The following is a 27,167-nucleotide window of genomic DNA, read 5'->3' as shown; positions in this document are numbered from 1 at the left end:
ACCTTTCCCACCAATCACCTTCTCACCTCATAAGTCTATACTAGGGGTCTCCAAACTACGGCATCCTCCAGTTGTTCAGGAACTACAAGTCCCACCATACCTAGTCATGTCTGTGAATGTCAGAGTTTTACAATGTCTCGTGGGATGTGGATTTCCGCAACAGCTGGAGGGCCGTAGTTTGGAGATCCCTGATCTATACTAATGGACTATATGACTTTTATTCGTGGCGGGGGATTGGTTCTTTTTTTTTTAAGGAGGGATTAGAATATGTATGTACTTATTTTCAAAGATTCAAATAGGAAGAAAGAGGGAAAATGTCATTTGTAGAAAGAATGTCCTGAAAACAAATTTTTCCATATTGATCCAAGTCTCAGATATTCATTCACACCATCCCCCACCATGATCAGGTAGATGGGTAACAATCACCGATAGGATTTATACATAAACATGTTTGTTACAACAAATGTTTTATTATATATTTAGAGTGGAAACATCGGGGATGATAATATTGTTGTTAAAGAGGAGGATGAGGAGTATGGTGTGATGAAGCAGCTTTCTGAAGGACATCATGAGGGAGAAATCAAGTAACAGAAACCCACCAGAGAGATGTCCCCGTCCTCTGTATTCCCGGGATTCCACACAGGAAGGTCTCACCATCCCCCACCATCATCAGGTAGATGAGGAACAATTATGAGTAGTTATGATTTATACACAATCATGTTTGTTACAATAAATGTTTTATTATATATTCAGAGTGGAAACCTTGAGGATTATAATAGTGTTATTAAAGAAGAGTACAAGCAAGAGGACAAGGAATATGGTGTAATGAAGGAGCTTTCAGGACACAAGGATATGATGGAGCCACCTAATAACATAAACCCACCAGAGAGATGTCCCCGTCCTCTGTATTCCCGGGATTCCACACAGGAAGATCACACCATCCCCCACCATCATCAGGTAGATGAGGAACAATCACTGATAGTATCATTAGGATCTGTACATTATCTGCATTGTTACCATTGATGTCATTTTTATTATATATTCAGAGTGGAAACCTGAGAGATTCTAAAGTTGAGGTTAAAGAAGAGATAAAAGAGGAGGATGAGGAGTATGGGGTTATGGAGGAGTTTTCAGAAGGACACAAGGATATGATGGAGCCACCAAATACCAGGAACCCACCAGAGAGATGTCCCCGTCCTCTGTATTCCCGGGATTCCACACAGGAAGATCACACCATCCCCCACTGTTACAAGGTTGGTGGGACGGAGAATCTAGAACATTCACTTACAGAGACAATGTGTGGATTTTTTATGTGATGTCACAATATTAAAGCTCTTATTTTACAGATGATATTCTCTCTCATTTTCTTGGTTTAGAGTGGAGATCCAATAGATATAGAATTTGAGGTGAAATCAGAAGAAGAAGAAGAGAGGTATGTGAGGGATGATCAGCAGTCTATGGAGGAGGATGGAATAACGGGGACATTTATAGAGGAGGACACTCCTACAGAGATCAGCACAGGTGGGTCATTAACACTAAATCCATTCCTCCACCCATACTGCTCACTGATTGGTCCAGAGTAGGGCGGGGGCTGGGTGATATCAGCCTGTAATCCCCTGGTCACTTTCCTGAGCTGTGTTCCCCGTCCTGTATTCCTGGATTTCTCTCCGATAATCTTCCTTCTCTGTGCTGCCGACACAATTTATGTATCTAGACTGGATTTATGGAGATTCTGGGGATCAGCAAAATGTTGACTCTCACTATAGACATTGCTCAACCTAGGCACCAGTGGTATGTGTCTTGGGTCTTCTGCCCCATGCCAGGGTATAGCAGGATCTCTATCTTTGCCATTTTCCCAGGGTTACTTGCTCTGTTTTCTTTCCTGACTGTGCCAGGTGGAGGGATATGTCTGTATAGTCTCAAACCCAAGTCACTGAGTGCAGTCTCAGGAGATAGGAGGAGCGGTGTGGGACCTCTGCAACTTGTCTCATGTAAACATTTTAAGTTTCCAGTGAATACTGAATATCAATATTATGAATCCTGACCCTTCACTATATAATTTATATTGTGCATTACATACTCCTGACCCCTGCACTATATACTCTATGTTGTACATACATAATTCTGATACTATATATTCCTATCTGTTGTATCTTATACAATATGTTGTACATTACATAGTCCTGACTTCTCCTCTCCCCTCCCCCCACTGCTATATATACACATAATATGTATTCTCTTTTTAATCCCCTCATCACTGTCACTCCTATAGAAGACAGTTCTCGTTGTTTCCTCACTCTCTGACTAAGGTCCATGAATAAAGAAATGATCTGGTAGGAGATCAGAGGACCCATTTACTAGTTACCTTGAGGGGGGAATTGTAAGATCCTCAGAGACAAAGCTGCCTGATGTGGGCGGAGTCCTGGTTTAGGGGAACCAATCAGCTCATGTCTAGTAATAATCTTTGTATTTCTATTTTAGTAGATGGACGGGAGATGAGGAAAACCTCAGAGGATTGTTTCACTTTGTCTCCAGACTGTAAAGTAGAAGATGAGGACATCACACAGTATAGTCCAGGAGAAAACCCGACTACCTCAAATGTCCATCCGGCACCCCACAGTGTAGATGGACCATCGTATTCCTCTTATCCCGAGGAACCTCAGACTGTGCGGGACGGTGCCGGACCATCGTATTCCTCTTATCCCGAGGAACCTCAGACTGTGCGGGACGGTGCCGGACCATCGTATTCCTCTTATCCCGAGGAACCTCAGACTGTGCGGGACGGTGCCGTCCTTCCAACAGATAAGAGGTTTTCCTGTACTGAGTGTAGGAATTGTTTCAATTCTAAGTCTAGTCTTAATGTTCACAAAAAATCTCATACAGGTGAGAAGCCACATTCCTGTTCTGAGTGTGGGAAATGTTTTGTAAAAAAATCAGATCTTGTCACACATCTGAGATCTCACACGGGGGAAAGACCGTATTCCTGTCTTGAGTGCGGGAAATGTTTTTTAGACAAGTCCACTCGTCGCAAACATCGGAGACTGCACACAGGGGAGAAGCCGCATTCCTGTGCTGAGTGCGGGAAATGCTTTTCAGCTAAGTCCAGTCTTTATAGTCATCAGATGTCGCACACGGGTGAGAAGCCGTTTCCCTGTTCTGAGTGCGAGAAATGTTTTTCAGATAAGTCCAGTCTTTACAAACATCAGAGATCACACACGGGGGAGAAGCCGTATTCCTGTCCTGAGTGTGAAAAATGTTATTCAAGGAAGTCACATATTTTTCAGTTAAGTCGCATCTTGACACACATCAGATGTCGCACACGGGTGCAAAGCCATATTCCTGTTCTGAGTGCGGGAAATGTTTTTCAAGTAGTTCCAGTCTTTCCTGCCATCAGAGGTCACACACGGGTGAGAAGCCGTATTCCTGTCCTGAGTGCGGAAAATGTTTTTCAGATAAGTCTCATCTTGGCAGACATCAGAGGTTGCACACGGGTGAGAAGCCGCATTCCTGTCCTGAGTGCGGGAAGTGTTTCTCAAGGAAGTCACATCTTGACATACATCAGAGATCTCACACGGGTGAGAAGCCGCATTCTTGTCCTCAGTGCGGGAAGTGTTTCTCGAGGAAGTCACATCTTGACACACATCGGAGATCTCACACGGGTGAAAAGCCGCATTCTTGTCCTGAGTGTGGGAAATGTTTTGCTACGAATTCACATCTTTACGCACATCAGAGGTCTCACGCGGATGAGGAGCCGTATTCCTGTCCTGAGTGTGGGAAACATTTTTCAGCTAAGTCACATCTTATCGTACATCAGAGATCGCATACAGGGGAGAAGCCGTATTCCTGTCCTGAGTGCGGGAAATGTTTTTCAGTGAAGTCACACCTTAACTCACATCAGAAATTGCATACGGGGGAGAAGCCCTATTCCTGCGCTGAGTGTGGGAAATGTTTTTCAAGGAATTCACATCTTTACAAACATCAGAGAGTGCACACGGGGGAGAAGCCGTATTCCTGTCCTGAGTGCGGAAAATGTTTTTCAGATAAGTCCAATCTTTCCAGTCATCAGAGACTGCACACGAGGGAGAAGCCACCTTCCTGTCCCGAGTGAGGGAATTGTTCCTCACTGAAGTCCTGTCTTCCTGTATATCAGGGGTCCCACACAACCCTCGAGATGTATTAGTGCCTTGACAGATTCTCTTTTATGAGACATCAGGAGAGATCTTTTAGACCCCCCCTGTATCTCCTGTCCTCCTCTGAAGCTGATGCAAAGCAAATTGTTGTGCTCTATATGCAGATTCTCCAACCACATTGGTAAGAAATGATGGTGCTAACCCTGGAAGTGACATAATACACATTGCTTCTGGGTTTGTTCTATCTAGGGGTGATCAGAGAACAGAGGTTCACTGGTCTCCTTCCCCTCTACCTGGTGGCCTCCACCAAGCTGGTGTTGTGCTTGCAGGTGAGATATAGGAGCCTAAGAAACATTTGGCTTCCCTCCCCTCTACCCATCGGCACCCACGATGCCGGTGATGGGCCTGCAGGTGGGATAGCAGAGCCTAAGAAACATGATGGGGGTGGTCCATCGAAACCACCCGGCATCATTTTGCAAAGCTCTCCCTGTGGCGATTGTTTTGGACCGAACCAGAACCGCTCGGTACCTTTGTTTCTGTCCCCCTGGCCAAATTAATCTGGCCCCACGTTGGGCGCCAGATTAATGTCTGAAAGCGCACTTATTCTTCACCAGAAGGTTCGAGAAGGGTTACTGTTAGTCTTTGTGACAAATGATTCCACCATTGTAGGTAGGTTGGGGAAGGTTTCCCTGAACACCGTAATTTGGTGTTTTGGCAGTTTCCACCATTGGCCAGGCCTGTAAAATATCGAATCCTCGTGATTGCCGATACTCTGCTACCGGACTGGTAATATCATATATTTCCGTAACCAGGAATGAGATGCGGAAGGATCCATATTGTGTCCAATCATGAAGCAGATTTCTGGCCTTGACAGCAGAAACTGACATCCTGCCAGGACTCAATTAGCTGTTTTTTTCCAGCTCTGCATGGGCATAAGCCTGGTTTTGATGCCTTTTAATGGCTCTTTTTAAAGCGGGAGTCCACCGGGACTCCGCGTTTTTTTTTTTTTTTAAAAGCCAGCAGCTACAAATACTGCAGCTGCTGACTTTTAAAATAGTGACACTTACCTGTCCAGCGCGCCCGCGATGTCGGCACCCGAAGCCGATCGCTAGGTCGTCTGTCGGGTCCTGCCGCCGCCATCTTGGGTATGGGAATCAGGAAATGGAGCCTTTCGGCTTCATTTCCCGGTTCCCTATTGCGCATGCGCGAGCCGCGCGGCGCAATCCGGACGGTCCCCGCTGCCTCTGGGAACTGTGTGTTTCCCAGCAGGCAGCGGGGCACTTGCGCAAAGGGGCGGGCAGTTGCGGAAAGGGGCGTAATCTACGCCCCTTTCCGCAGACAGCTATCCCGGAAGTGGGTGCAGTTACCTGGATTATCCAGGTAACTGCACCCCCCTCCCCCCTGAAAGGTGCCAATTGTGGCGCCGGAGGGGGGGGGGATTCCGATGAGCGGAGGTCCATTTTAGGGTGGACCTCCGCTTTAAGTGTACAACTATGGCCAAATCCATTAAGAATACCTAGCATTACACAGAATCTTCCCAGCTGCCCCAGATTCCTGTTGGAGGTGTGCAGCACCCTCAGCAGATTTCATCCATATTTTCTGGACATGTCCACGGATCAAAACTTTCTGGATTGAGGTCACCACCTTGATTTTGACAGTTACCACCATTCAGATCCCACTGTAGAGGGTTGTCTGTTGGGTCTTGTAGACCAGTTGGCTCACTTCCGGGTGGTAAGAACCCTTTTGGGACTACTTCTTTACTATGCACATAAGGCCATCGTGCTTGGGTAGATATCCCCTGCTGTACCATCCATTCATTTTTGGAAGCGATTAGTTAACGCAGCCCTACCATTATTCAAGACCACTTATCTATCTAGGGGTTGCGCTAGAACAGTGTTTCTCAACCAGGGTCCCGTGGAACCCTGGGGTTCCTCAAGAGGTTACTAGGGGTTCCTTGAGCAAGGAGCAATTTCTGCCTCTCAGATAAGTTCCCACTTATACCATTGATCTTTTTAGCTCTCTGTAAGGTGTTAATTCTTTCCAATGGCCTCAAGCGTGAGGAACATTCTTCCCCCTGATTATCATACTAATGTATCATGAGTTGTAGATATAGTCATTTCTAGGGGTGCAGCGGCTTCAGCCTAGTTCTGGAGCGGCGACCATCTTGGTACACCCATCTGCGTTTACAAGGTGATCGCTCCGTCAAATGACGGAGCGATCACCTGTAAACAAACCGGCATCATGATGACGCCGGTTCCTCTCTCCCCTCTGTACTGATCTGTACAATGGAGGGGAGAAATCGGATGGCAGCCACAGCCATCCCAGCAATACCCTGCTAATACTCTGCAATACCTACCCTGCCAATACTCTGTGATACCTACCCTGCCAATACTCTGCAATACCTACCCTGCCAATACTCTGCGATACCTACTCTGCGATACCTACCCTGCCAATACTCTGCGATACCTACCCTGCCAATACGCTGCGATACTTACCCTGCCGATACTCTGCGTTACTTACCCTGCCAATACCCTGCCAATACTTACTCTGCCAATACTTACCCTGCCAATACTTACCCTGCCAATACTCTGCCTTGAGGCGATTTAGTTTGCGTTGTGCGCTATACAAATATTTCATTTATTCTGCAATACTTATCCTGCCAATACTCTGCAATACCCTGCCAACACTCTGCCAATACCCTGCCAATACTTACCCTGCCAATACTTGCCGATACCCATCCATGCTCAGCCAATATTACATTAGGGGAGATGACGTGGATATTACAGTGAGGGAGAAGTATATTACAGTGGGGACTATATGGTGGTGGCATTTTCGCAGGTTTTTGCAAATTCAATTATTATTTGCTGATCCAAAAAATGATCCGATCCATGAGTCTGATCCGAGGAACGATCCAATCCGTGAGTTTTTTGATCCGTTGCACCCCTAGTCATTTCTAGCAGAGGTACCCTGAGACCAGAAAGTTATTTCAAGGGTTTCTCTGTGTTGAAAAGGTTGAGAAAGGCTGCACTAGAAAGTTCCATAAAATGTGGAATATCTGAGTGGAATCTCCAGACGACTAGCGAGTATCACACTACACAATTGATCCCTCATTTGGTTAGCAGAACCACGTCTATAGGCCCCATCAGGGGTTAATTATCTGGGCTCCTAGGTGCTGGAAGACAGTGTTTTTCATCACTTAACACCTTTTGCTGGAGGTTGTATGGTGTAAATCCTATAATCCAGTGGGTACGGCGGATCAGAGCTTACCAATTTTTGTTGTCGTCTTAGTTTTCATTGTTTTCTTTTGGTTATGTTTTTGTTGTGTGCTGAGCCGGGGTATGCCCAGGAGGCTCTGTTTTGTACTTTGAACTGGAAATTGCAATAAAAATTATAAAAAAATAAAAATAAATAAAAAACATAGCATGCCATAAAAGGATACCCAGAATTATGCTATGATGAGGCCTTTTGTGCCGAAACGCGTTGGTTTTGTACTATTCTTACACTGTTCCTGTATGTAGCAATAAAGACTTTTCGTTTGGATTACTGGAGATGCCGGCTACCTTCTTTTCTGAAGGATACCCAGAACTAATTGGGATTGTAAGACAATCCGAGCAGAAGTGATCCTTAAGAAACCTCTGCCCACTTCAAAACTTAACACGATTCATAAACTCAGACAGGAACTTGACACATTAATAATAAGTATATATTTGAATGGGGAATCAAAAGTGCTAATTTTAAAAGCTTATATGCAAGTTATTGCCATAAAAAGTGTTTGGGGACCTGGGTCCCGCCCATTGCAAAAATTATTTTTCGGGAGCAGTGATTTTAATGATGGTTAAAGGGAAACAATAAAAAATAAATATTCCTTTTAAATATTGTGCCTGGGGGTCCCCTTTAGTCTGCCTGTAAAGTGGCACATCTGTACTGAGTATAGAACATGCCGCAGCAATAATGACATTTCTAAAGGAAAAAATGTAATTTAAACTTGCTCGTGGCTGTAATGTATTGCCGGCTCCTGGCAATATAGATGGAAAATAAATGAAAAAATTGCATAGGGTCCCCCCCCCCCAGTCTATACCAGGCCCTTCGGGTCTGGTGTGGATTTCAAAAGGAACCCCCTGGGCTTTGGGGTGGGGCCTGGTATTGCTCAGAAGGGGGGGGGGGGGCGCTCGATCGATTGTACCCTCCCTTTCCTGGCCTGCCAGGCTGCATGTTGAGATAAGGGTCTGGCATGGATTTTGGGGGGACCCCACGCCATTTTTTTTTTTTTTTGGTGTGGAGTTCCCCTTAAAATCTATGCCAGACAGCAGAGGACCTGGAATGGATTTTGGGGGAAGGAACTGCATGCCGGGTTTTGTTTTTTTCTTACATTTTGGAGTGACGTTCAACTTAAAATCTATACCAGACCCAAAGGGCCTGCTATGGATTTTGGGGGGAACCCCATGCTGTTTTTTTTTTTATTCTGTCATAGGGTTCCCCTTAACCACTTTAATACATTGTATTATATACTCTGAACTGCACTATATACTCTCCATTGTATTGTATATACTACACTGACTGCACTATATATCCTCCAATGTATTATACTACACTGACTGCACTATATATCGTCCACTGTATTATATATACTACACTAACTGCACTATATTGCCTCCACTGTATTATATATACTACACTGACTGCACTGTATAGCCTCCACTGTATTCTATATATACTACATTGACTGCACTATATACAGTAGCCTCCACTGTATTATACATACTACACTGACTGCACTATATACTCTGAGCTTTAGTATATATACTCTCCACTGTATTATATATAATACACTGCACTATATACTCTGAGCTGTATTATATATACTATACTGACTGCACGATATACTCTCAACTGTATTATATATAGTCTACATGGACTGCACTATATACTCTCCACTGTTTTATATATATATACTACATTGATTGCACTATATACTCTGAACTGTATTATATATACTACACTGACTGCGCTATATACTCTCAACTGCATTATATATACCACACTGACTGCACTATATACTCTGAACTGTATTATATATTTTACGCTGACTGACTGCACACTACACTAACTACCTGCCTAATCTCCATTCATTCACTATATATGGCCGCCGTGTAAGCAGCAGCCTTATATAGTGTCGGGCATGGTCTTAGCCCCTTAGCCATGATTGGCTAAAGGCAGCCTGGAATTGGAGAAGCAGAATGTTTAAATGAAGGACGTCTACTCCTTCTTTTAACTGGAAGAAGGGTACTCTTACCACCTGAGATTTTTTTGGATGTACTTAACCAAATCGTCCCCGAACAACCGTTCCCCATGAAAGGGAAAACCAGCTAATAGCTTTTTACATGGTAGCTCAGCTGACCAATGCTTCAGCCACATAACTCTTCGCATATGTACTAACAGAAGAGCAAGGCCTGACGCTTGATGAATAGAATTTTTACTAGCGTCAACTAGTCAGCTCAATGCGGGACCTCTTGCCCTATGACAGCCTGTTTAACTTTGTCTTTTAGGGATTGACAAATGCCTATTGCTGCTACTGCCATTTGTGCCACTGCACCAGCCACAGCAAATGAGGCCTTAAGCAAAGATTCTAGGCTTTTATCAGCTGGATCCTTAAACACCCGGACATTGTCCACTGCTGGCATGCTCAATTTCTTGGTGAACTTTTTCTCCATAGGGTAAAGAAGAGAAAATCTCTTGGGAGGAAGAAAAGGCCTGTCTGGATGATCCCCGTCAGCATATATAAGCTATGGGTGCATACGGAAAGCATATGAACCCTGAGGAGGCTTTAGAGAACCCAAAGAGGAGAAAAGAACTTCAGCCGTTTTTGCTAGGGGCAACTTATATCCTGAACGGACTGTCTCCGTAAGGGATTGGACCAGCAATCTTTTTGAGATTGTGAGGCTGAGAAGGGTTCTTCTGAGGCTGAATCCTCAAAGGAGGAGCCATCTTCCTGACCTTCTACTGGGTCCCCTAAGCGTACGTCAACATCCCCTGCCCACTCCTGATCTCCAGATGAAGGGCCGGGGGCAGGAGAAAGGGACCTATTGCCCTTCCTCCCAGCCTGGGAGGAGGATGTGAACATACCAGCTATCTTCCCTTCCAAACCAGCTAATGCTGTAGCCAAATCGTCTTTAGTGACGTATGCAGAGGCTGGAATGTTGGAAGTAGCTACAATGCCTGACAAGCTCAGTGGCTCTGCCTGGCCAGCCGCTTCAGGTCTTTCAGTGGAGGATGATATTGTGGAAGCGTGACTAGGATCCTCAGACCCTTGCGGCGGCGCTCCTCCTCACTGTTCTTGTTCCTCTTTTCCTGGAATACATAGTCCTAAGCACAAAGCAGAGGTACTAACACCATTTGTCTACTGCTGAGCAATGAGTCTTAGTGCCCTGAGAATGCCTGTATCCAACACCCATATAGCCATTACGTGCCCAGATATGCATCTGTGTCCCTCCGTCAGCCACCAGATTCACTACAGCATGAGAACTTTTAAAAACCAGCCAGCCTGCGCAGGGGGACGGCCAGTATTACAGGCAGAAACCTTGTTCTTCCTTTTCGAGGCTCGGGCACCATCCGTTTAGCCTTTCTTTGTTTCTTTCTCTTTGAATGGATGCGATTGCAAATCCCCTGATCCTATCCAGGCTCACCTGTGGGGCTCTTCTTAGCACTTCATTAATTGTGACCAACACCTTATACACTGGCGAAAAAATTTAGGTACTCCCTGTATGGGAGGGGTTATATAGAGGGGGACTTTCTGTCTTTGGGTGTACCAGTGTCTAATCACTTGAAGGTGGCGTATAACCCACATAGTTATTACTATAGGTGCTCTGTGTCCCATGATGTACGATAAAGAAAAACGATTTAGTCACAAGGAGTGTAAGAGGAAACTGGGCCACACATTGAGATTGGAGGAGAAGCAGTTTAACCTTAAACTGCAAAGGGGGTTTTTCCCTATCAGGGCAATAGGAATGGGGAACTCTTTTCCACAATTGGTAGTGGCTTCGGGGAATATTGATAGTTTTAAGAGACTCTTATGCCGCGTACACACGACCGGACTTTTTGACAGCAAAGGTCCGACGGAACGAGTCCGTCGAACAATTAGATCTTGTGTGGGCTCCATCGGACCTTTGCTTGCCAAAAATCTGGCGGACTTTAGAAATAGAACATGTTTTAAATTTTTACACTCAGTCCGCCGGACAGAGAAATCCATTCGTGTGTGTACTAGTCCGACGGACAAAAACCGACGCTAGGGCAACTATTGGCTACTGGCTATGAACTTCCTTATTCTAGTCCGGTCGTACGTCATCACGTTCGAATCCGTTGGACTTTGGTGTGATTGTTTGTGGCTAAGTCCGTTCATTTGGAAAGTCCGTCGGAAAGACCGTCGGACATAGTCCCTCGAAAAGTCTGGTCGTGTGTATGCGGCATTAGATGTGCATCTTAAGGAAAATGACATACATGGAAATGGGAAATATAGACACTGACACACGTGCACCTACACAGGTTGAACTATTTGGACTTTTGTCTTTATTCGACTTTACCTACTATGATACTATAATAATGCATTGCCAATATTGGTGGTCACTTGCAGTGTGCAAAGGCAGCTGAGGCGTGGGCCCTGGTCACAGAACAAACAGGAGGAGGTCTCTGGGTCCTCTCCTTGTTCTGACCCAGTGGATCACTAAGGCCCGGCGGGCGGTTGATACATAACTTTTATTGACCTACCATGCTTGCTGACGTAGCTGACTACTGTTGGTCCTGTGTTAACTGCCAGCGAGTTGGCAAGGTAGGAGATGTACACAGGGCTCCGTTACAACATTTGCCTGTGATTGATGAACCTTTTAAGATTGTGGCGGTGGATATCGTTGGGTCTCTAGTCATCCCTAGCAGTTCAGGCAAACATTATATCCTTACAGTTGTCGACTATGCCACGTGTTATCCAGAGGCTGTGGCTCTCTCCTCCCTTCGGGCAGACAAGGTTGCTAATGCTCTGCTGGGGATCTTTACAAGAGTGGGATCGATGGCCGAGCTCATTAGCTCATGGATACTGCTCCCTGGCAAATGCTACGCTGACCCTTTGACTCGATTCTACACTCTCTAACTCACATTTTCAACCTCTCCCTCTCTTGTGGCATCCTTCCAAACTCTCTAATGCCGCGTACACACGATCAGAATTCCGGCCAGAAAAAGACAGATGAGATCTTTTCGTCGGAAAATGCGATCGTGTGTACGCTCCATCGGAATTTAGCTGTCTGAATTTCCGCCAGCCAAAAATTCATAGCATGTTCTCAATCTTCCCGACGGAAATTCCGATCGTGTGTATGCAATTCCGACACGCCATGCTCAGATTCAACTACGAGACAGAAGCTATTGGCTACTGGCTATTGAACTTCCTTTTTCTAGTCCCATCGTACGTGTTGTACGTCACTGCCTTATAAACTATCGAAATTTGGTGTGACCTTGTGTAGGCAAGACAGCTTGAGCCGAATTCCGTCGGAAAACCATCAGAGCTTTTTCCGAAGAGAATTCCGATCGTGTGTACGCGGCATAAAACATGCGCTAGTCACCCCCCATACTTAAAAAGCCCTCAGTGGACCCCACCAATCTTAACAACCTACGTCCCATCTCCTTACTCGCCTTCTCCTCCAAACTTCTTGAAAGACTGGTCTACAGCCGGCTGAGCGACCATCTGACCATGAACAAACTTCTTAATATCCTTCAGTCGAGATTTCGCCCTCAACACTCCATGGAAATTGCTCTCCTTAACCACTTCAGCCCCGGACCAATAAACACCTTAAGGACCAGAGGTCTTTTTCCAATTTCGCACTGCATTGCTTTAACTGGTAATTGCGCAGTCATGCAATATTGCACCCAAACGAAATTTGCGTCCTTTTCTTCCCACAAATAGAGCTTTCTTTTGATGGTATTTGATTGCCTCTGCAATTTTTATTTTTTGCGATGGAAAAAGAGCGAAAATTTTGAAAAAAAAAGATATTTTCTTCTTTTTGTTATAAGAAAAATCGAATAAACTAAATTTTAGTCATACATCGAGGGCAAAATTTATTCAGCCACATGTCTTTAGTAAAAAAAATGTCAATAAGCGTATATTTTTTGGTTTGCGCAAAAGTTATAGCGTCTACAAACTAGAGTACATTTTCTGGAATTTACACAGCTTTTAATTTATGACTGCCTATCTCATTTCTTGAGGTGCTAAAATGGCAGGGCAGTACAACCCCCCCCCCCCCCAAATGACCCCATTTTGGAAAGTAGACACCCCAAGGAAATTGCTGATGGGTATGTTGAGCCCATTGAATATTTTTTTTTTGTCCTAAGGGATTGAATAATGACAAAAAAAATATATATATTTTACAAAAAGTTGTCACTAAATGATATATTGCTCACACATGCCATTGTTATATGTGGAATTGCACCCCAAAATATATTCCGCTACTTCTCCCGAGTACGGGGATACCACATGTGTGGGACTTTTTGGGAGTCTAGTCACGCACGGCACCCCGAAAACCAATCACCACCTTCAGGATTTCTAAGGGTGCAAATTTTTGATTTCACCCCTCACTACCTATCACAGTTTCAAAGGCCATAAAATGCCAAAATAGCACAAAACCCCCCAAAATGACCCCATTTTGGAAAGTAGACACCCCAAGCTAATTAGTGAGAGGCATGTTGAGTCCATGGAATATTTTATATTTTGCCACAAGTTGCGGGAATATTACAAACTTTTTTTTTTTTGCACAAAGTTGTCACTAAATGATATATTGCTCACACATGCTATGGGCATATGTGAAATGACACCCCAAAATACATTCTGCTGCTTCTCCTGAGTACAGGGATACCACATGTGTGGGACTTTTTGGTAGCCTAGCCGCGTACGGGACCCCGAAATCCAAGCACCGCCTTCAGGATTTCTAAGGGCATAAATTTTTTATTTTACTCCTCACTACCTATCACTACCTATCATAGTTTTGAAGGCCATAAAATGCCAAGATGGCACAAAACCCCCCCAAATGACCCTATTTTGGAAAGTAGACACCCCAAGCTATTTGCTGAGGGCCATGTTGAGACCATTGAATATATTTTTTTTTGTCCCAAGGGATTGAATAATGACAAAAAAAAAAAAGTCAAATTACACCCCAAAATAAATTCTGCTGCTTCTCCCGAGTACGGGGATACCACATGTGGGGGACTTTTTGGGAGCCTAGCCACGTACGGGACCCCGAAAACCAAGCACTGCCTTCCGGATTTAAATATAAAATGCTACCAAAAAAACTGTTAGCGATCGCAGGGATCAGGCCTGACTCTGCGATCGCTGCAGTTATGTGTTTAGTGTTTTGTAAGTGACAGTGATCGATCGATACTGCACTTGGGTGGGCTGGGCAGAGGGGCAAAACGCAGGTGCTAGCAGGTATCTGGGCTGATCCCGCTAACAATGCATTTTTTTGGAACCCTAAACTGCTGGGGACGCTAGTATAGATCTGATCAGATCAGATATTGATCTGTTTAGATTCTATACCACTACGGGAGGTTTATGCTTTGCGTGTGGGTGTTAGCGGTACTGGCACTAACCTAGCGCTGCCTGGGGTGACGCAGACCCTGACCCTAAAACCTAATTGATATCACCCGCCGGGTGATCAGGGGGTTAAACCTTTATTGGGTAATAAATGGTGGGTGCCCTGATGCTATAAAAAAACAAACTAACCAGAGTCACCCGTAACACTTATACGGTGATCAGTGGTGAAAGGGTTAACTAGGGGCAATCAGGGGGTTCAAATTTTTATTAGGTAGTATATGGGGGTCCCTGGCGCTATATAAAAACCTGACGGGGAACCTAAATAACTAACTGGCTAACCAGTGTCACCAGTGACACTTATACTGTGATCGCTGGTGAAAGGGTTAACTAGGGGGAATCGGGGTTAAAACCATTATCGGGTAGTATATGGGGGTACCTAACGCTATAAAAACCTGGCGGTGAACCTAAAAAAATAACTAGCTACCTAACGACACTAGCGACACTAATGCAGCGATCAGAAAAACGATCGCCTAGTGACACTGGCAAAAGGGGGTGAAAGGGTTAACTAGGGGCAATCAGGGGGTTAAAACCATTATTGGGTAGTATATCGGGGTACCTAGCGCTATAAAAACCTGGCGGTGAACCTAAAAAAATAACTAGCTACCTAGCGACACTAGCGACACTAATGCAGCGATCAGAAAAATTATCGCTTAGTGACACTGGCAAAAGGGGGTGAAAGGGTTAACTAGCGGCAATCAGGGGGTTAAAACCATTATTGGGTAGTATATCGGGGTACCTAGCGCTATAAAATCCTGGCGGTGAACCTAAAAAAATAACTAGCTACCTAGCGACAGTAGCGACACTAATGCAGCGATCAGAAAAATGATCGCTTAGTGACAGTGGCAAAAGGGGGTGAAAGGGTTAACTAGCGGCAATCAGGGGGTTAAAACCATTATTGGGTAGAATATCGGGGTACCTAGCGCTATAAAAACCTGGCGGTGAACCTAAAAAAATAACTAGCTACCTAGCGACACTAGCGACACTAATGCAGTGATCAGAAAAATTATCGCTTAGTGACACTGGCAAAAGGGGGTGAAAGGGTTAACTAGCGGCAATCAGGGGGTTAAAACCATTATTGGGTAGTATATCGGGGTACCTAGCGCTATAAAAACCTGGCGGTGAACCTAAAAAAATAACTAGCTACCTAGCGACCGTAGCGACACTAATGCAGCGATCAGAAAAATGATCGCTTAGTGACACTGGCAAAAGGGGGTGAAAGGGTTAACTAGCGGCAATCAGGGGGTTAAAACCATTATTGGGTAGTATATCGGGGTACCTAGCACTATAAAAACCTGGCGGTGAACCTAAAAAAATAACTAGCTACCTAGCGACACTAGCGACACTGATGCAGCGATCAGAAAAATGATCGCTTAGTGACACTGGCAAAAGGGGGTGAAAGGGTTAACTCTAGGGGCAATCAGGGGGTTAAATCTTTATTGGGGGGTGATAGGGGGCTACCCTGGACCTAACACTAACTGCCCTGACAGTTTTTACTGTCACAACTGACACTGAATACAGTGATCAGTAAAGAAATGATCACTGCAATCAGTGACACTGTGACTGGGGGGGGGGGGGGGGGTTTGTGTGCCTGTGTGTACCTACATGTCAGTGTAGTGTTGGTGCACACTTACTATTAGTCTTCTCCTCGTAGTCCGGTCAAAAAGACCGCCCTGAGGAGAATGACATCACTTCCTCCTTCCTGTGTAAACAATACACAGTGGGAGGAAGTTCGTCATTGGCCAGGAGCGATCCAGAGGGGGTGGCCAGAAACCAACGGCCATCCCCTCATCACGGATCGCTGCTGGAGGGAAACGGACTGCCGTATCCAGCGGGAGGGGGTCCGATTGGACCCCCCACCCGCTGGAAGGCAGGCACGTACATCTACGTGCTTGTGCCTGCCTGTGCCATTGTGATGACGTATAATGGCAATACGGCGGTCCTTAAGTGGTTAAACTCTCAAATGACCTACCTAACGGCTAAAACCTGAGGACACTATTCTGTACTACTTCTCCTGGACTTCTCTGCTGCCTTTGACACAGTGGTCCACCCCCTCCTCCTCAATAAACGCCACTCTTTTGGTCTCCGTGACTGTACTCTTCGCTGGTTCTCATCCTACCTATCCCACCGCTCCTTCAGTGTCACTTACAACTCTACTTCCTCCTCTCCTCTGCCTTTCTCTGTTGGGGTCACCCTAGGTTCTGTTCTTGGACCTCTCCTTTTCTCAATCTACACCTCCTCCCTGGGTCAGTTGATTGACTCTCATGGCTTTCAATATCATCTCTACTCTGATGACACCCAAATCTATCTTTCCACCTCCCAGCTCTCTCTATCTGTCTCATCACGTATTACCAACTTACTAGCAGACATATCAGCCTGGACGTCACATTGCTTCCTCAAACTCAACCTATCCAAGGCAGAGCTCATGATATTTACTCCCTCAGGTGCCACTTCCTCTGATATCTCTGTCAATATCAATGGCTCAACTATCAACTTGTCCCCCCACGCCAAGGTCCTAGGTGTAATCCTGGACTCTGAACTAACCTTTCGGCCCCACATCCTATCGCTATCCAAAATTTGCCGCCTCAACCTCCGCAACATCTCCAAGAGATGCTCCTTCCCAACCAATGTCACCACAAAGCTTCTAATCCACTCGCTGGTCATCTCCCGCCTTGACTACTGCAACTCCCTCCTCATTGTTTTACCTCTAAATAGGCTATGCCCACTGCAGTCCATCATGAACGCTGCTGCCAGGCTCATCCATGTCACAAACTGCTCAGCGTCTGCTCTACCCCTCTGCCAATCCCTCCATCGGCTGCCACTCAGCCAACAAATTAAATTCAAGATACTAACTATAACTTACAAAGCCATCCACAAGCTGGCCCCCAGCTACATCACTAACCTAGTCTCAAAATACCAACCTAATTGTTTTCTTCGCTTCCTCCAAAACCACCTGCTCTCAAACTCCCTTGTCACCTCCTCCCATACTTGACTGCAGGACTTCTCCAGAGCCTCTCCCATCCTCTGGAATGCTCTACCCCAATCTGTCTGTAGTGGCGGCTCCTGAAGAGTATGCGCTAAGCGTTTTTCAAAGTTAAGGTTATACCTAAACTGCAGTTTAGTTTGGGTACATTTGTCTAAATTTGGACTTCAGCATCAGCATCAGTTTGACTGGACTATGGGATGTTCTGCCTGACCACAGGGGGCACTGTCTCTTCTGGCAGGTATGAAACTATGGTCTGGTTAGGTGCTTAAGGTACTCTCTCTCGGAGCCCGCCCAGTGGGAGTGACGCTCTTGCTGTGCTTTCTGGGAGAGGGTATTTAAGATGCAGACGTCACGTGGTTCGGGGGTTCCGGTCCAGAAGGATGTACTGACTTCATGGTCTTGGTCCTCCTGACCAGCCCCCAGGAAGGCTATGGCCTGGGGCGCGGATTCACCCGATCTTGATGTCTTGAGGCTAGCTAGCCCGAGGCAAGGAAACTAAAGGATTATTCTGAGGTGGTTGGGTGCCGTCTCCAGTTTGGGAGAGACCCAGTGACTTCGCGCTATCCAGGGGAGGACTCTTCAGAAGAAGGCCATCTACGGGTTGGTTTCTTAGTAAGAGCTTGGAGGAGCTGGAGTACCCAAGAGAATACGGTCTCGTGGATATCGCCAAGCTGGCTGAAAGATCCAGGTGTTCTACAACAATGTCTGTGGCAGAGACTTGTTCTTGAGTAAGCACCCTGTTGGCTGCTAGGCCTTGTGAGAGAGGGACTGTCCAACTTGAGTGAACATCCAGTTGCGAATGGCTATTCTCTGGATGCAGTCAAAGCAAGCAAGTTCTTCAATATTTGACTTTGACACTAAGGCCGCGTACACACGAGAGGATTGTCCGTCCAACTTAGTCCGCTGAAACGTGTTTCAGCGGACAATCCGCTCGTGTGTGGGCTTCAGCGGACTTTTTCAGCGGACAGTCTGACGGACTAAGTCTTTCGGAATTTCCGTAATTTTGTCCGTCCAAACTTGGTTTCAGCGGACAGTCCGCTCGTGAGTAGGCAAGTTGGACGGACTAAGTATGGCGCATGCTCAGAAAGGATTTACACGGCCGAAGGTTGCATTGCAGTGTATTGGACGTCGTATTTCTAGTCCCGTCGTACGTGCTGTACACGTCATCGCGCAAGCTTTCAGAGGACTGTCTGTTCGTCATGTGTGGTCAAGTCCATTCATTCAAAAGTTGGACGGACTGTCTGTCGGATTGTCTGACGAACTTAGTTGGGCAGACAATCCGCCCGTGTGTACGCGGCCTAAGAGTTTCTGAACTTCCTTTCTAACCCTCTCATCCCAATTTAAGGGACTGTTCATTGTCTACGTTTTGCAAATAAAATCCATTCAAGTCTATCTGTAGTCAGTCTCTCGAGTTACTTTCTCCTACTTTATCCACATTCAGACGATCCCTGAAAACTCATCTCTTCAGAGAAGCCTATCTGGCCCCCACCTAACAACTGTACATTTATCTTCTCCATCAGCACATCCCTCCACATTTATTACCTCTTGTATCTCTTGACCTTACGTCTTAGATTGTAAGCTCTAAGGAGCAGGGCCCTCTGATTCCTACTGTATTAAAGTTTATTGCGTTTGTAATTGTCTACCCTCAAGTTGTTAAGCGCTGTGTAAACTGTTGGCGTTATATAAATCCTTTATAATAATAATTAGCAACCAAGGCCCCCAGTTTGTGTACAACTTAATGCAAGCTCTCAGTCAGAAAATACAGATGGCACATATCATGGCCAGTCCTTATCATCCACAAACAATCGGCTTCTGCAAGTGTTTCAATGGTACTCTGAAAAAAATGTTGCACACCTTTATGTAATCCCAGGTCAAGGACTGGGAACGATATCTGCCTCATCTGCTGTTTGATTACACAGAGGTACCCCAGGAGTCCACAGGCTTTATGCCATTTTAACTTCTGTTTGGACGGAGGGTAAGAGGGGCCCCTGGACCTAATCCGTAAGACCTGAGAGGGCAAAATTGCTAACCCAGAGGTATCTGTTGTGGATTACGTCCTAAAATTCAGAGACACAATGGAGATGCTGGTGGAAGTTGTGTGGGAAAACATGACACAGGCAGAAACGTTGGTATGACCGTAATGCTAGGGAGCGGACATACAATGCTGGTCAGCAGGTGTTTGTTCTGCTTCCCCTGAGGCAGAACAAACTCTAAGCAGCATGGGAAGGCCCATACACCATCACCCAGCATCTGAATGATGTCACCTAGTTGGTCAGGTTGGGAGAAGGGAGTAGATGGTAGAAGGCGTTTCATGTGAACATTATCAAAGCCCATCATGAGCGCATGGCCTGTGTCATGTGAGGCTGATACAGGTCTAGACCTGCTAGCTGATACCAGGGAGGTAGACTCCGAACTCCTTATAAACTCCAATCTTACCCCCATGCAGGCTCCTGGGCTGAAGAAAGTGCTGGCAGTACATAGTAGCAGGTTTATGGGAAAACCTGGGAGGATGCACCTCGCTGTCCACCAGGCGGACACAGGGGCACATCCTCCCATTAAACAGCAGGCCTATCGCATTTCTCTGGAGGTGCTGGCCAATATGAAAAGGAAGGTGGAGGATAGCCTGCATCTGAGGGTGATTCCAAAATCCCACAGTGCCTTGGTGTCCCCAGTGGTTCTGATCCCCAAAAAGAATCACACAACCAGGTTCTGTGTGGACTACCGAAAGCTAAATGCCATCACCACTGCAGACGCCTACCCGTGGCCGCTGCCCGCATCGGCCACCACAGCCCCGCCACATGAATGGGTAAGTGCCAGGCCAGGCTATCTGGGGGGGGTGTTGTTTGTTTGCCGACCCCCCAAAGAAGTACCCGCCGGCCACCACTGGTGCCAAGACCGCTGGCTGAGGAGATCAGCAACAAGGACATGGGAAAAAAGTTTTCCCCTGGAGTTCTGCTTTAAATGTAAAATTAAATATATATGTAAAAATAAATACGTTTTTATTAAATATTTTCAGGTGTGCTGTGAAAATTTTTAGATCTTTTTTGTGTGCCGCAAGACAAAAAAGATTGAGAAACACTGATATAAGTATATACTAGGGTTGCCACCTCATCCCTTGAAACCCGAACACATATGAATTACACAGGTTTTGAGGCTGATTAAGGTGGTAAATAACCAGTTGCCGACCGCTGCACGACGATGTACGTCGACAGAATGGCACGGGCAGGCATATGGGCGTACCTGTACGTCCCTGCCTTTCCGCGGGTGGGGGGCCCGATCGGGCCCCCCCCCGGTGCCAGCGGCGGTCGGAATCCGTTCAGGAGCGATCCGGGATGAGGGGGCGGCCATTCGTTCATGGCCACCCCCTCGTGATCGCTCCTGACGAATGGAAGTGCAGCGTGACATCACTTCCTCTCCTGTAATGTAAACACAGGCAGAGGAAGTGATGTAATCTCTCCTCCGTGTCGGTATTTTTCGTTCCGGCACCGAGGAGAGAGGATCAGTGAGTTGCACCAACACTACACAATACAGTAGAACATGCCAGGCACACTCTCACCCCCCCTTCACCCCCCGATCACCCCCCCAATCACCCCTGCACCCCCAGTCACAGTGACACCAATTGCATTTTTTATTTTTTTTGCATTGGTGTCATTTGTGACTGTAATAACTGTTAGGGCAGTTAGGGTTAGCCCCCTTTAGTTCTAGGGTACCCCCCTAACCCCCCCAATAAAGGTTTAACCCCGTGATCACCCCCCGTCGCCAGTGTTACTAAGGCTGGGTTCACATTGCAGCGGTTTATGAGAACGGATGTGATTCGCACCGCACTGCAGTGCAAATCACATCCGATCTCTGTGCGATTCGAGTTCAGCCATACAGATAGTATGGCTGAATTCGCATCGCACCCGCCGCAACCTCGCACGGGACCCTTGTTTTGGTCCGCAGCAGAATCGGATCGCATGGGTGTTCACACCATGCGATCCGATTCCTGTCCGAGTTTGCAGATCGCACTGCGATATGCGAACTGATCTGGGGGTGTCATTAACATTTCACTGACACTCCCAGCAGTTCGCATAGGGCAGTGTGATGCGGGAACCCGCCGCGGATTCGCGGCGTTTCCCGCATCGCTCCAGTGTGAACCCAGCCTAATAAGCGATCGTTTTTCTGATCGCTGTATTAGTGTCACAGGTGACGCTAGTTAGGCAGGTAGGTATTTAGGTTCGCCGCAGCTTTTTATAGCGCCAGGGACCCCCATATACTACCGCATAAAGCCCCCTGATTGCCCCCTAGTTAACCCTTTCACCAGTGATCACCATATAACTGTTACAGGTGACGCTGGTTGGTTAGTTATTTTTTTATAGTTTCAGGGCACCCGCCATTTATTACCTAATAAAGGTTTAACCCCCTGATCACCCGGCGGGTGATATAAGTTTGAGGGTCAGATAAGGTCTGCGTCGCCCCAGGCAGCGTCAGGTTAGTGCCAGTACCGCTAACACCCACGCACAAAGCATACATCTCCCTTAGTAATATAGTATCTGATCAGATCTATATTAGCGTCGCCAGCAGTTTAGGTTTCCCAAAACGCATTGTTAGCGGGATCAGCCCAGATACCTGCTAGCACCTGCGTTTAGCCCCTCCGCCAAGCCCAGCCCAGCCCACCCAAGTGCAGTATCGATCAATCACTGTCACTTACAAAACACAACACACATAACTGCAGCGTTCGCAGAGTCAGGCCTGATCCCTGCCATCGCTAACAGTTTTTTTTGTAGCGTTTTGATACAGTCGCTGACAGCCTAGGTGCTTTTTTACCTGTGAGTCTCACTAGTGTACCCCTAAATTTAGGGGTGTCTACTTTCCAAAATGGGGTCATTTGGGGGGGGTTTGTGCCATCTTGGCATTTTATGGTCTTCAAAACTGCGATAGGTAGTGAGGAGTAAAATCAAAAATTTACACCCTTAGAAATCCTGAAGGCAGTGCTTGGTTTTCGGGGGCCCCGTACGCGGCTAGGCTCCCGAAAAGTTCCACATATGTGGTATCCCCGTACTCAGGAGAAGCAGCAGAATTTATTTTGGGGTGTCATTTCACATATGCCTATAGCATGTGTGAGCAATATATCATTTAGTGACAACTTTGTGAAAAAAATAAAAAAATAAAAAAAAGTTTGTAATTTTCCCGCAACTTGTGGCAAAATATAAAATATTCCATGGACTCAACATGCCTCTCAGCAAATAGCTTGGGGTGTTTACTTTCTAAAATGGGGTCATTTGTGGGTGTTTTGTGCCATCTTGGCATTTTATGGCCTTCAAAACTGTGATAGGTAGTGAGGAGTGAAATTACAAATGTATGCCCTTAGAAATCCTGAAGGCGGTGCTTGGTTTTCGGGGGCCCCGTACGCGGCTAGGCTTCCAAAAAGTCGACCACATGTGGTATCCCCGTACTCAGGAGAAGCAGCAGAATGTATTTTGGGATACAATTCCACATATAACCATGGCATGTGTGAGCAATATATAATTTAGTGACAACTTTGTGTAAAAAAAAAAAAAAAAAAGTTAACATTTCACTGACACTCCCAGCAGTTCGCATAGGGCAGTGTGAACTGCCGCCGGGAGGCATGCGATGCGGGAACCCGCCGCGGATTTGTGGCGTTCCCGCATCGCTCCAGTGTGAACCCAGCCTAATAAGCGATCGTTTTTCTGATCGCTGTATTAGTGTCACAGGTGACGCTAGTTAGGCAGGTAGGTATTTAGGTTCGCCGCAGCTTTTTATAGCGCCAGGGACCCCCCATATACTACCGCATAAAGCCCCTTGATTGCCCCCTAGTTAACCCTTTCACCAGTGATCACCATATAACTGTTACAGGTGACGCTGGTTGGTTAGTTATTTTTTTATAGTTTCAGGGCACCCGCCATTTATTACCTAGTCTCACTAGTGTACCCCTAAATTTAGGGGTGTCTACTTTCCAAAATGGGGTCATTTGGGGGGGGGGGTTTGTGCCATCTTGGCATTTTATGGCCTTCAAAATGGTAAGGCCCTTAGAAAGCCTGAAGGCGGTGCTTGGTTCTCGGGGCCCCGTACGCGGCTAGGCTCCCAAAAAGTCCCACATATGTGGTATCCCCGTACTCAGGAGAAGCAGCAGAATTTATTTTGGGGTGTCATTTCACATATGCCCATGGCATGCGTGAGCAATATATCATTTAGTGACAACTTTGTGAAAAAAAAAAAAAAAAGTTTGTAATTTTCCCGCAACTTGTGGCAAAATATAAAATATTCCATGGACTCAACATGCCTCTCAGCAAATAGCTTGGGGTGTCTACTTTCTAAAATGGGGTCATTTGTGGGGGTTTTGTGCCATCTTGGCATTTTATGGCCTTCAAAACTGTAATAGGTAGTGAGAAGTGAACTCAAAAATTTACGCCCTTAGAAAGCCTGAAGGCGGTGCTTGGTTTTCGGGGCCCCGTACGCGGCTAGGCTCCCAAAAAGTCCCACATATGTGGTATCCCCGTACTCAGGAGAAGCAGCAGAATTTATTTTGGGGTGTCATTTCACATATGCCCATGGCATGCATGAGCAATATATCATTTAGTGACAACTTTGTAAAAAAAAAAAAAAAAAAAAAAGTTTGTAATTTTCCCGCAACTTGTGGCAAAATATAAAATATTCCATGAACTCAACATGCCTCTCAGCAAATAGCTTGGGGTGTCTACTTTCTAAAATGGGGTCATTTGTGGGGGTTTTGTGCCATCTTGGCATTTTATGGCCTTCAAAACTGTAATAGGTAGTGAGAAGTGAACTCAAAAATTTACGCCCTTAGAAAGCCTGAAGGCGGTGCTTGGTTTTCGGGGCCCCGTACGCGGCTAGGCTCCCAAAAAGTCCCACATATGTGGTATTCCCGTACTCAGGAGAAGCAGCAGAATTTATTTTGGGGTGTCATTTCACATATGCCCATAGCATGTGTGAGCAATATATCATTTAGTGACAACTTTGTGTAAAAAAAAAAATATATATATTTTTTTGTCATTATTCAATCGCTTGAGGCAAAAAAATAAAATATTCAATGGGCTCAACATGCCTCTTATCAATTTCCTTAGGGGGTCTACTTTCCAAAATGGGGTCATTTGGGGGGGTTTTGTACTGCCCTGCCATTTTAGCACCTCAAGAAATGAGATAGGCAGTCGTAAACTAAAAGCTGTGTAAATTCCAGAAAACGTACCTTAGTTTGTAGATGTGACAACTTTTGCGCAAACCAATAAATATACAGTTATTGACTTTTTTTTTACCAAAGACATGTGGCTGAATACATTTTGGCCTAAATGTATGACTAAAATTGAGTTTATTGGATTTTTCTAATAACAAAAAGTAGAAAATATCATTTTTTTTCAAAATTTGCGTTTTTTTACGTTTATATCGCAAAAAATAAAAATCGCAGAGTCAGTAAAATACCTTTAAAAGAAATCTCTATTTGTGGGAAAAAAAGGACGCAAATTTTGTTTGGGTACAACATTGCATGACCGCGCAATTACCAGTTAAAGCAGCGCAGTGCCAAATTGTAAAAAGACCTCTGGTCATTGACCAGCAAAATGGTCCGGTCTGAAAGTGGTTAAACTCACTTGATGCCTTATCTGCATTTAATTAGCCTCAGAACCTGTGCAATTCATATGTGTTCGGGTTTAACCCTTTCCCGCCGAGCGTACGCAGATATGCGTACTCGGCTTCCGGGGGTTATACCGGGATGATGCCCGCACCTGCAGGCATCATCCCGGTACCGTTTTTTGCAGCAGGCGATTGGCTATCCAGGCATAACAACCGATGCGGCTAAAAGCCGCTCGGCTGTTATGCCGGAGGAGCGGGAGGGGACGTCCCCCCCCTCCCGCCGCCTCTCGCCGCTGTTACCGGTGCTCCCGCTCGATCGGGAGCACCGATCAGAGATCCGACGCCTCCGGCTGCTGCGGAGGAACTGGAACGAAGCCGTAATCGGCTTCGTTCCAGTCTCCTCATCGCAAACACGGAAGCGACGTCATGACGTCACTTCCCGTTTACTCGGCTGCCAATGGCGCCGGTTTTAAAAAAATATCCGGTATTCAGAATCGCCGTTTTCGGCGATCTGAATACATTGAAGTGTAAAGGAGGGGTGGGGGGTCTTTTAGACCCCCGATCCCTCCATAAAGAGGACCTGTCACCACCTATTACTGTCACAAGGGATGTTTACATTCCTTGTGACAGCAATAAAAGTGATCAATTTTTTTTTTTTTTTAAAACAATTTAGTAATTTTAAAATAAATAAAAAAATAAAAAAATAATTTTTTAAAGCGCCCGCAGTCCCCGTGAGCTCGCGAAGCAAAGAAAACGCATACGGAAGTCGCGCCCGCGTATGTAAACGGTGTTAAAATTACACATGTGAGGTATCGCCGCGATTGTCAGAGCGAGAGCAATAATTCTAGCACTAGACCTCCTCTGTAACGCTAACCTGGTAACCGTAAAAAATTTTTAAAGCGCCGCCTATTGAGATTTTTAGGTACCGTACTTTGTCATCAATCTACAAGTGCGCGCAATTATAAAGTGTGACATGTTTGGTATCTATTTACTCGGCGTAACATTATCTTTCACATTACGCAAAAAAATTGGGCTAATTTTACTGTTTTGTTTTTTTTTATTCATGAAAGTGTCCCTTTTCCCAAAAAGTTGCGTTTAAAACACCACTGCGCAAATACCGTGTGACATAAAATATTGCAACAATCGCCATTTTATTCTCTAGAGTCTCTGCTAAAAAAATATATATAATGTTTGGGGGTTCCATGTAATTTTCTAGCAAAAAATATGGATTTTAACTTGTAAACACCAAATTCCAAAAATAGGCTTAGTCATGAAAGGGTTAAAGGGATGAGGTGGCAACTCTAGTATATACAGTACATACACACATAGCACAAGGCTGTGTTCACTCTACACGTTTCTCAGGGTTGCAGTTCCTCTGAGCTCCACAAGAGGGTGAACTCACCTCTACCGAGACAGGAAGTCTCTATGGAAAACAGGAAGTGATGTCATAGGTGAAGTGATAGGAAGTTCTGGGTGAGAGTTGAGTCGGGAGGAAGTAGAGGGGAGACATTGCTGGAAATGGCAGAAAAGGAGGTAATAAGATATTATTTTATATTTACACCCAGTAACCTCCCCCGTCATGTCCATCCTCTTCCTCCATAGTCACTGTGACGTCTTTTATCTCCAGCAGATGATGATACACACATATATAGTGTGGGAACCTAGATTAACCCCTTCGGGGTCAGGACATTTCCCCGATTTCGTGGCCGGAACATTCCCTTCATTTTGGAGATAAATTCTAGTAATTTGTTCCTCTAAACAAACAGCACTGACAATAAATAGACAAGACAATGACCATCCCGACCATAGATGGCCTACAAAGGGCAATTATTACACCACACAG

At 45.7% G+C, this 27,167-nt stretch overlaps 2 protein-coding genes across 2 annotated transcripts in view; both read left to right on the top strand.

Annotated features, from left to right (window-relative positions):
• The first annotated feature begins 508 nt into the window (after window positions 1–508).
• LOC143955641 (uncharacterized) lies at window positions 509–7,673 on the top strand. Its single transcript, XM_077465744.1, is given in 5 exon segments — window positions 509–673; window positions 1,047–1,253; window positions 1,377–1,521; window positions 2,482–3,284; window positions 3,287–7,673. Coding segments are annotated over 5 exon segments (2,082 nt in total). The 5' UTR covers window positions 509–568; the 3' UTR covers window positions 4,109–7,673.
• Window positions 7,674–26,779: 19,106 nt separating this feature from the next.
• Window positions 26,780–27,167, top strand: part of LOC143955485 (uncharacterized) — a 337,730-nt gene continuing 337,342 nt past the window's right edge. The window contains exon 1 of the mRNA XM_077465524.1: window positions 26,780–26,857. Coding sequence (XP_077321650.1) covers window positions 26,843–26,857 — 15 coding nt within the window. The 5' untranslated portion in view covers window positions 26,780–26,842. The remainder of the gene's footprint in view (window positions 26,858–27,167) is intronic.

Source organism: Lithobates pipiens, unplaced genomic scaffold, assembly GCF_037356315.1.
Source record: "Lithobates pipiens isolate NorthernLeopardFrog02 unplaced genomic scaffold, aLitPip1_a1.2 Scaffold_35, whole genome shotgun sequence".
NCBI lineage: Eukaryota > Metazoa > Chordata > Amphibia > Anura > Ranidae > Lithobates > Lithobates pipiens.
Note: the sequence above shows the minus strand (reverse complement) of the source record. Positions and strands in the feature narration are given on the sequence as shown.